The 11,434-nt window shown below is 40.4% G+C and overlaps 1 protein-coding gene across 1 annotated transcript in view; it reads right to left on the bottom strand.

The window, feature by feature from the left end:
* Positions 1 to 8,866: 8,866 nt before the first annotated feature.
* Positions 8,867 to 11,434, bottom strand: part of ablim2 (actin binding LIM protein family, member 2) — a 52,544-nt gene continuing 49,976 nt past the window's right edge. Inside the window, exons 21-23 of the mRNA XM_083992680.1 lie at positions 11,386 to 11,393; positions 11,205 to 11,285; positions 8,867 to 10,755 (exon numbers count right to left, since the gene is read on the bottom strand). Of these exons, the coding sequence (XP_083848806.1) occupies positions 10,642 to 10,755; positions 11,205 to 11,285; positions 11,386 to 11,393 (203 nt within the window). The 3' untranslated portion in view covers positions 8,867 to 10,641. The remainder of the gene's footprint in view (positions 10,756 to 11,204; positions 11,286 to 11,385; positions 11,394 to 11,434) is intronic.

The raw sequence follows: 11,434 nt of genomic DNA, 5'->3' as shown, positions 1-11,434 counted from the left end.
TTCTCTTCCTTTTCTTTCAAACTTTTCCCTGGGTCTGTCCCCGCCTCCTCCTCCTCCTCCTCCTCACTTTCCCTTCTTCCAATCTCTCTCTCTCTCTCTCTCAAACTGCCTGCATGGATAGTTACGCTATATTTAAAGAATGTCGGGAAAAAAAACACTTCTCTGCTCGGGTTATGGATTTATCACTTTTTGGTTTTGACTTGGTTTCAAATATCATCTGTTCATATTCAACTCGTTTTTGCATCTTGAGCATGACAGAAGATGATTTCTTCTTTTATTTTGTTCATTAGTAATAGTTGGAAAAGTATATGGTTAAGAAGGCAGACTCTAATATATGATTAATATGATTACCCACAGTAATAATCTGGTAATTTCACTATAATAAGAAATAACACTAGAAATAATGACAGTACCATAAAAAAAAGAAACGTAATGTGAAATTATAGAAATTATACCTGACATTTGCTTATTTATAGTGCTTCATTTACTCAACAGTGAAGTAGAGAGTGCAACCTCAACTGCAGCAAAGTCACATGAGTGCACAAGTCTCAAAAGTGAGACTTTCCAGAGTGCACTTGAAGGCAGCATATCCTCCTGTTTCCCTCTGCCTTCCCACCTCCTCCAGCCTGCACCACCGATAGACCGTCACAGTCACAGCCAGCTCTTAGTTTTCTTATGTAAAATAGGCTTTAATGTAATTACACCAGACTGGACATATAGGAAGGACTGTGACCACAGATTGGTCATAACTAGCTTTAATTACACACTTCCAGGAGCCGTATAGCCAGAGGGGGAAAAGACAAGCAAGGAGGGGAGAGGCTATAACTTCAGCCCCATTACCATGAGCCACGCACCCTCAGCCCTCAGCCTCCCCCTCCTCCCCCCCCAGGAGAGAGCAGGAGTCAGTCTGAGGCTGCATCAGGGGTGGGCAATTACTTCTCACCAGGGGCCACATGACAAACCAAGATCGTTGCCGGTGGCCACACAAACTTTTATCACCACGTGTGTTAAGTTTACGACTAATATAAAAGAAAAACTATTGTGCGTCATCTACTCTTATTCTTCAGAAACTATTATATCAGAAATGCCTCTAAACATCTTACTAAGAACAATCAATTAAGCAGGACTGTTTGGAAATACTGAACATAATGCAGCACAGCTCCAGGGAGGTATGTTGTCATAGATACAGCCCATCATGGCACACTGAGCAAACAAACAGATTTTAAAAGAATTGCATAAAAATATATAAACAGATATTCAAACAGTACAATACAGTACAGTACGTGATGCTTGGACATCATCCATCCTGTACTCCTGTTGCATATTTGACAAGAACTGTTGAGTGACGAACATCACCTGTCCTGACATTTGTTGGACTTTGACTACGTATATTAATATGTGAACATAGCAATTCCATAGGCCGGGCCTGACCCACAGGCCCCGTGCATTCTAGCTGACCATATTTTTAATGAATAAATGTTGTGTGTGTGTCTAGAGTATTTATCTGTCTATTTTTATATTGTGTATTTCCCTTTTATTGTTATGTGGTGCTGGGACAAACAAATTTCCCTCCTTGGGGGATCAATAAAGTTAATTCAATTCAATTCAATGAGTGTAATGCTCTGTATCACGAACCATCTGTGTCTTAAATAGAAAAGAGTTTTCAAATAGGCTACAGGGACAAAATGCTCCATTTCCAGGAGGTGAAAACGTAGCAATGAAGAGGAGTTTTAAAATGAAAAGTAGTGTGGGCATAACGCAAACATGAGTGGGTCTCATCCGTCTCGACTAAAGGAGGTGGAAGCAACACAGACAATTAAAAGAATCTTTAACATTGATGTCTTTTCTAGCAGCTGGTACTCACTTAAATTCTGCATTTTAACATCACAACTGTCTTAGTTGTTCTTTGTTTGTAGCATTTCTGGCTCATCGACTGCTCACAGTTTACAGTCACTGACTGGCGCATGCTCAGTGTGTGTGACCGCTCAGGTTGCCCATGTGTGCGAGTTCAGCATCTCTCTGCCAGCAGGAGAGGAAAAGGAGGAGGAGGAGGAGGAGGAGTGGTATGGGGGAGAGATGGCGGCTTCAGACTGAGCTGAGGCTTTCTACCCGGCGCTGCCTGTGTGTTACACACTTTTTTTCTTTCTTCAGGACTGCAGTTTTTCAGAGAGCAACATGAGAGCGAGGGAGGGAGCAGCGTGGAGAGAAAGAATAATGACCTGGATCACCTTTCAGTTCCACCCGTTCAAGGGGAAACCACAGAGAAAAGCTGAGACTGGAGTTTAAGGAAAGTGTGCGCCGCCGCCCCCTGGTGGGCTGACAGAGGTACTGCAGGCGGCCACCAGAGCTCAGTTACAGCATCGAGTGTTTAGATTTGTTCTGTTTGACTTTGAAATTATTCACAGCCACGTGTTTATAATAAAATAATCAATCTGAACAGATGAAACAGGGTGGATACATTTCAAATAATTCTTCATCAATATCTGTTTTTCTTACGTAGACATGGAGTCAGTAAACTGTATTTATTTTATTAACCAGGCAACCAGCCAAGTTAAGTGTCTTAACAGTTCACTATTTACACTTAATTTCTTTCATTTGTCATTTTGAAATTGTGAAAATACACTGTAAAATTGAAATGTGTATTACTGACTTTGTTTAGATGGATGGATGGATGGATGGATGGATGGATGGATGGATGGATGGATGGATGGATGATCATTTGGCTGATGCATTGTTTTCTTTCAGAGTTAATTGATAAATTCTTTGCCTTTGACGTTTTAAGTTGTGTCACTCAATTTGACATATTCGACTCCTATTGGCTCAAGTGGCCGCTGTCACAGCCAATCAGAGTGTTTCATTCATAGACTTGGCTGTCAGCTGTCACACACTGACTGATCCAGCGCGCTAACTTTTTCTGAAACGCTTATCGCAGTGCAACATGACGAGATGATGAGTGATGAAAGGACGGATGGATTTTCAGTGTGTTATTACAACACTGTACGTGTACATGTGTGTGATCTCAGTAAAATCACAGAAGGGATGGACGACGTTGGCTCGGCTCTGCTGAGTAAAAGTCAACACTGACATCAGTGTTTGGCCCCCTGGCTGAGATTAAATCTAATAGAAAGAGCAGGACGCTGTAACTTGGACTTGGACCTCTGGCCGCCGCGCTCAGCCATTAACCTGTCATGTTCCTCAAACGTCCCACTGCGGTTTTCATTAAAAAAGAAAGAAAAAAAAACTCTTCCAATTTGAGGTGTTTTCACTCCTTTGGGGACTTGTTTCATATACTTCACTTTGCTGTGTTAGATTTTATATTGTATCCAAGGCAACCTCTGCAAAGATTCACTGACGTCAGGGCCACATCGTGTTTCTATCCAGGAATACGGCATTAAAAATATTTTACACATTAGACACGCATTACTCACAATTAAAAGCTTAAGTTTAGTGTTTTGAAAGAAAGTTTAATCTGAACTGTAAATCTAATGTTAGACAATGATGGGACTGAATGAATATTAATCAATAAAATTCACAATTGTGTGTATTTTAATTAACTTTTTGAAATGACGTTTGGTTGGTAGCTTTCTTTATCTAGTTATCTATCCATTGTCATGTTGGTTGGACACATTGAATATTGGAAACTGTTCAGCAACTACAAAGAACTACAACAGCAAATTAAGCCATCGGATAAGCTATTTCTTCATAGTGTAACTCTATATCTTTGGGAGGCAGTGGTTGGGTTGGTTCACCGGACGAAACGTCTATAGCTCATGGGAAATCCAGTCTTCATTCGGGCAAAACAGTACCGCTCTTGTCCACAGGGGTCGCCAAAATCAACACAAAATGAAAGTTCTTTGCAGATGCTTTAACGGAGCATTATATTTACCCTATCCTTGTACCAAACATATTTAAAGTACATCTTCATCTACAGTCCATTAAGGTTGGGGAAAACATCAATACAGCATAGTATCGCGATATTTTGCACAATATTGTTTTGATATACGGACGCCAAGTATCAATCTGAACAGACTAGAAGACAAGAAGTTTATCTAATTAGATCGCAATATATCGCAGTATATCGCAATATATCGCAGTGTATAGCGATACTTTTAACATCGTAATAATATCATATCGCAGCACAAGTACTGCGATAATATCGTATCGCAGTGCCTCTGGTGATTCCCACCCCTACAGTCCATCTGATGCAAAGGGGGAACAACGGGGGAAAGACGGGTCTCACAAATGGCAGCAGGCATCATTAATAATCATAATCATGTTCTGGCCTGTGAATTTACCTTGATGCCATCAGGACGACGTTACATGCAGCCTCTCAGGAAGACCAATCGTTATTCTAGGTCTTTTGTGCCTTCTGCCATTAGTTTGTTGAATGCTCAGCTGGCTTGAAGCTGTAGTTTTTAGTACTGTTGTTGACATGTGTTTTACGTATATTGCCCTCTCATGTATTTATTATATTTTTGTACTTTTATCTTACTTGATCTCAAATTTGCACTGTCCTTGCACTTTCCTCCTCAATTGTATGTATGCTTGTGTATGTGATTTTGGTGCGGTGGTCAGCTGTAGAAACAGAATTGCCCTATGGGATAAATAAAGTAATCTCAACTCAAGTTATTCAGCTTAAAGCATTTAAATCAAGTTCTTCTAGTGTAGAAAGAGTCTGAACTGCTTCTTTAAACCCAAGTCAAGTGATCCACAGTGTGACTGTGACATGGTCAGGGAGTTTGACCTGGGATAAATAACAACTCCTCAACTCATTCCCCTCGTCAGACCACCTTATTGAATTATGACACATAGTTTGGGTTTGAGACAAAGTGAGCCTTGTCTTCACAGTGAGACGGGGCCACTGCTGGTGGAGTGTGCTGCTGCTGCTGTCAGGGGCCGATGGGAAAAAGAGATACAGGGTAACACACACACGCGCACACACACACACACACACACACACACACACACACACACACACACACACACACACACACACACACACACACACACACACACACACACACACACACACACACACACACACACACACACACCAAACCCTGATGAATAATACCACAACTGGGACTGACTCTATGATTGCATATGTCGGTCCCACCCTTCTTCATGAAAGATTAGGGCTGGAGATGACAAAAAGAGAATATGATAAGGCCAAGAGTTTAAATTTTTTTTTGTTCTACAACAGAGACAAATAAAACTGTTTGATTTCTTCAGTTTTTATAGCAATTATCCGAGACAAAACGAAGATTAGATGACAAAATGACCAGAACAAAGCTTTCAAAATCCAGGTCAGAGTCGAGGTCCAGGTCAGCAGGGTATCATGCCTGACCTCATCTGAGATATCTCTTGGTTAACACAGTACTGTGGTGCTTATTAAGTCTTCAATGAAATGACTTTATGCAGGAAAATTCACACTTTCCCTTCATGAAATCAACTAAAGCAACATGAGGCAACACTATGACCACACACTGTCAAATTCAGTTAGTTAGCACAGCATGCATTGATTGCACACACTCTCAAACTTTTATGTTACAAGATATTGGTTTGATATAACATTTATACTATAAATGAAGTTTATATTTCTTATAAATAGGCTGTTGTAATAATTAAACTCTTGGATTCTCATGGTGTTGACAGTTTTGCACAATCCAGTGTAGGCAACCACTCAGACCTATCAAGTCATATGTAGATGAATTTCCATAATAAAGATTTCCAATTCAATTAAAAATATAAATCTAATATTTCCAACAACACCAGAAAGCACCAAATTAGTAAACAGTAAAATATTCAAAGTGAAAAAACACGACCGGTGCTTCGTAGTCAAAGGTCCTTTCCAGTGCAACAGGATCTCTTTTCATCACATCAATGGTTCCGGCCTAATTAAAGTCGTATAATTATATAATCTCATGCTTTGTTTGCTCAGTTGCTCTTTTGTGTTTGATTAATTGGATTTGTCCTGTATCACTGAGCTGCTGGAGCCCCCTCCTCCGTCCACAGTCTGCTGTGTGAAATTGGCAGTGAAGGGAGGGGGGGGAGGTGGGGAGGGGGATTGTCAGATCAGCTGATGACATGTGGCTCTCCGTCAAACATGTGGTCATAGCAGGGGGTCTCAACACCCGCGGCACTGGACTACTGGTTAACACTGTTGCCTTTCAGCTAGAAGGTTCTGGGGTTGATCCCCGGGCCTGGGGCCGTTCTGGGTGGGGTCTGCATGTTCTCCGGCTTCCTCCAAATGTCCAAAAACATGCGCAATAGGTGAATAAGCGACTCTAAATTGAATGTTAGTAATAGTCTCTACGTATAATAAGCTGGAAAAAAGGTTAACCCTTTTTTTTAAACTTTAAATATTATCACTGAAAATTATTTATTTGTGTTGCTGTGACTCTTGACTTGTCACTTTCCAATGTGTTCTTGAAGATTTTGCATCAAAATATTGTAGAACTCAACATTTATCATTTATTTGGAAATATACTCATATTATTAAGGTCACAGTCACACTATACAACATTTTTGATGTTAAGATCAAAACTCTAAGTAGAAATCTTGATACACCACCAACAACTTTACTATATCTTGTCAGAGGAACAACATTTATTTATTTAATCTTTAAAAATATCAATTTTTGTTAGTATGTGGCACACAGACAGTCAGAATTGTGTTATTCGTCATATGTTGACCATGTTGACGACCTGTCCAGGATGTAACAATAAGAAGCCTAACTAGAACAAAAAATAATCAAACAACTCAAAAAAACATCAATGCGAGCAAATCAAAGCAGAAGAAAGGAAGCTGAGAAACATGCACCCCACCCTTTATTGACTCCAGCCTCCTTGCAACCTTGCATGGATAAGCAGGATATAAAACAATGGCTGTTGGAAATAAGTGTGTGCAACACTTTTGACAATGCTTCAGATTATAAGGAACACTACGTATAAAATCATCTATCTTTGCCCTTATGGTCTAAATAAAGACTCTTGTCTGTCTGGAGGACACAAAACCAGAACTGACAGAGATTCAGGATCCCAGCTGGTCTCCTCCTCCTCCTCCTCCTCCTCCCTCCCCCAGTGGGGTTGCTGATGCTGGGAGCAGTCTGCAGCCTCCAGCCCGGGGCATCAGCAGTGTCTCAGCCGACCAATTAATCACATTCCTCCCCCTTCTCCTCCTCCTCTCTTCCTCCTCTACCTCCTGTTCTCTCCTCCTCCAGCACATGGTCCTTTGTAACCCCCTCTAGTTCATTCACAATACTGAAGCTACTGTACTATGCTCAAAATCTCCTCATCCCTGCACTTTAATAATTCACAATATGACAATGACAGCTAAAAATTGTAATAAAAATAATAAATTGTCTTTACAAGTCAAAGATAAGCTAAATAAAAACACAACACCAGTTTTGATAATATCATAAGCCTATTAGTGAGATTAATACAATTTCCTATAGGATACACAAATTTAACTATATAAACCTTTGTAGGCTATCTATCCATTATCAAACATGTCCACTTATCATTTTTATAATTAGCTAAATTTAATTTTCGGGCTGAAACCAAAATGAGCATCCTCTCTCTGCACATTATCCAGAGGAGGAAGCGCTCCACACCAAGATATAACTCACACACCCCAGCAGCACAAAGACAAAACCCCAAAACACTGGAAACCAAACCGTGAATGAAAGTTGACAGAGTGTATCGAGGCAGCAGATATCTCACCTTTGTCGTTTTTCTCCGGCTCCATGTTAAAAAATAAACACTCTTTCCCCAGCCGGTGACAATAGAGCGGCAGGGCGGAGGCGCCCGACTGTCACTCCCCCTCCCTCCCGCCGTGGCTGACAGCAGCTCCGGCCAATCACAGGCTCCGGCACTGGGGTTGTTGTTACCTTGACAGCGGGGCGGAATCAGCCTCGCGGAGTTCGATAAGTCTGGATTGTTTAAACTGGAGGAACGTTCCATGACTGTGATGTAAGATGGAATGGAATTAACTATGGTTCCAAGCATTGACTGAATAAAACTGAACTAAGCTAGACTTTAGTGGGCTTCTTCCATGGATCTAGGCTTCTTCAGCTCTGGCTGTATGTCAACAAAAGTCCAACGGGTGGAAACAGAGACCTAAAATGACCGTTCCGCCAGGTGAACTTCCGGTTACGACATTTAATAAAAAAAGAAAAAAGAAAAAAGGAATAATAAACAAACAAACAAAAAATATACGTCTCACCGTTCATCGTGTCCAAAATTAACATTAGGCTACTCTGCAAAAGTCAGACGTTCCTACAGGAGAAAGTAGGCTAGGCTAAGAACATAAAACAGTCATTTAAAAAACAATAACATTGATTCCTACCATTCAAATCCCACAAGGAAACACCCTGGGAACTTCTACTGGGACGTTTCTTTTATTTCAATTTCTTTTGAAATAAAGAAATTGTCATGGGTCATTGGGTCATAGGACAGTGAAAAGTTCCTTATAGCCAATTCTATCAATGCATAGCTATATTTGTTCTTCACTAAGGTGTGGTAGATTGATACTGTTAAGAAATATGTCAACATTTTCTTGGCTTAGCTAGGTGTGCATATAAATCTCTCAAAGTGGTTGTGTGGGCATCTCTTTAATTGGACTTGGAGTCTGTAAAATAAAGCTATCTATCTATCTTTCTCTATTGACAAGTAATTTCCTGAAGTTTTAATCTTCCATCTGTTATCCTGGATAGTTTTTATTTAAATGTAAATACATGTGTTATATTAAGATGAAATATTGAGTTTACAGCATTAAAAATAAATCATCTTTTTTGTTGTGTCTCTACCTGTTGAGACCAATACTGTATGTCTTTAAAAACTCAAGCACTCCAGTCCATACCGGCTGAGTTTCAGATAAAGCACTTTAATAGCACATGAATATTAGAAAGATGACATGATGCTTTATGACAACAGTTAGTGTGTTACGTACAGGCGCAAATATTTTTATTTGACACTCATATTAAACTTAAAATTTTGATATGTGTCTTCGATTTCTTCTTGGTGATGCTATTTATTTCGACATTACACCTTTTTAAGATTTCAAAATAAAATCCTGACCTTAATATTCCAATTAAATAAATACCTAAAACAAGCTAATGTAAGCAGCTAACCCAGGCATTTCTTTTGACATATGTAAAACAAAAAACAAAAAAATTATCAGTCACTCAAAACACATTGATGATAATGTTTTCATACATTTCTAATCAGAGGTCAGTGGACAAACCCCATTTTCCCATCTTCATGCATGCCTGCAGAGTTATACACCATGGATTGTATACAGACAGATATATCTGGCATATGTCCAGTATATGTTTATATACATTTTACAGTATGTTAGTTGGCGAGTAGATCAATTTACGGTCCAGAAAGTCAAGCAAAACTGATAGACTTCAGCTGATAGTATGTGTAGCTTTTACTGCACACAACAATGCTTTCAAACAACAAACATACAGAGAGTTAGACCTCTATTGGAGGAGATATAACACAGTTATAGTATTGAGATTTAAATCAAGCAAAACCTCACTTGTTCGGCTTAAGTGCTGCTGCAGGTCTGAGAAGCTTAAAGTCAGCGTGGCCTTTTATTTTTTTCCTTTTAACAAAAAAATCATGATTTCCTCTCGGCTGTGTCTCATGACTTGGTGTAATGATCCTTTCCAGAAGTCAAAAATAGCTTATAAAAATAATTTATTTCGTTTTTCTTTCCTTTTTTTTAATGTGAGTGCATGTAACTCTGGCAAATCTGCATATCTGATACCTTTACATACCCTGAAACTGTAAATGTTACGTTTTTCCCTCCTCTGTTCCCGACTCCCCCCAATGCCGTTCTGGGCCCTCATCTGGCCCCGGCTCTCCCTGTCTCTGCTGATTTATGAGATTCTTCTGTACGATATGTGACTGCATTCAAAAGGATATCAGGGCACATTTATCAAAACTCATTCAGTCTTTACCAACTTCTCTCACATGATGAACATGAAGGAAAACGGCAAACAAAAGCAAACGATTAGGTGCTTTATGACTCTGAAGTCTGGCTCTGAAGTAAAAGATCAGAGAAAACTAAAGTTATTCCTTATCACCGTCGTCGTCGTGTGCCGTCACTTCGCTGTCGTAAAACGATGGTAGAAATGATTTGTAGCGATCAGAGCAGGGAGAGCAACTTGAGAAAACGATAGGGGGAGAAAAAGGAAGAGCAGCAAACCGATGAAACGGATCAAACAAACTTGCTCGTGGAGGCAGGATTTGTTCTATTTGCATCGGCATTGGTTGGCAGAAACCACACACTGAGGGGGAGGGCGAGGCGAGGAGCATCAACACAGGCCATGCAAAAGCTGCTCCTCATCCTCGTACTGTAATGTAAGGTTTGTCAGTCAAACACTTGGACCACATAGCATACAAAAAGCTCTAGATGCTGCCTCGACGTGAGAAAGTTCCTCTCCGTGGCATCACAGGCAGATGGCATGGCGTTGTTGTATAGGTTGGAAAGTAGAGGGGCATCATGGCGGTGCATATATAGAATATTTCAAATGGGTTGGTGTTTGCTTTCTTCCTGATGGGGGATTGGTTGGTTGGTTGGTTGGTTGTTGAGATGGTGTTTGGCGCTTTTTTTTTTTTGCTTGTCCGTCTAAAAAAGGTGTGCCCTCTTCTTCATGTCGTTCTTCTTCCAGAGGGCCATGCGGTCGAACTGATCCAGGGCCATGCCGAAAACCATCTGGAAGTCCTCAGGAGATAAGTGCCTCTGAAAAAGAAAGACACAAGTATGTGTAACTCATATAAAATACTCTTTAGGCCCCAGTTTTACAACACCTCAGGCTTTTTTAAAGGGATAGTTCAACATTTTGGAAAATTGGCCCATTGCCATAATCCCTATAGTCATAGCAGTAGGTTCGTTACCTTTAATTGTCGGTGCAAGCTATTTTTAGAACGGCGGAGCAGAGCCGCAAGCTGCTCAGAGCTACGCTACGGAGGCTAATGGGATTTCTTTCTCCAAAACGCTCTGGTGGACAAGTTGTGACCTGCACATTCACTCGCGGCTCTGCTCCGCCGTTCTAAAAATAGCTTGCACCGAAAATTAAAGGTAACAAACCTATTGCTATGACTATAGGGATTATGGCAATGGGCCAATTTGCCAAAATGTTGAACTATCCCTTTAAGGCCTGTGCAGGAGTGAAGAAGATTAGCGCTCACCTCCAGTCTGGTGCGATCCACATCTCTGGGAAGCTTCACCTTCACTCTATGCGTCACTGCCAGCACTTCATAGGGGTAGATCTGGCACACAGTTTAAGAGATTAATTGGTTGATCCATCTATAATCCAACCAAGCTGCCAAGAACATTAAAGCATATTTGTAAAGTATTAATATCTCTTACCTTGTATTCTGAAGGAGAGAAAAGGAGACAGAAACAGAGAATTAGCTCA

The sequence above is a fragment of the Trachurus trachurus genome, assembly GCF_905171665.1.
Source record: "Trachurus trachurus genome assembly, chromosome: 18".
Lineage (NCBI taxonomy): Eukaryota > Metazoa > Chordata > Actinopteri > Carangiformes > Carangidae > Trachurus > Trachurus trachurus.
Note: the sequence above shows the minus strand (reverse complement) of the source record. Positions and strands in the feature narration are given on the sequence as shown.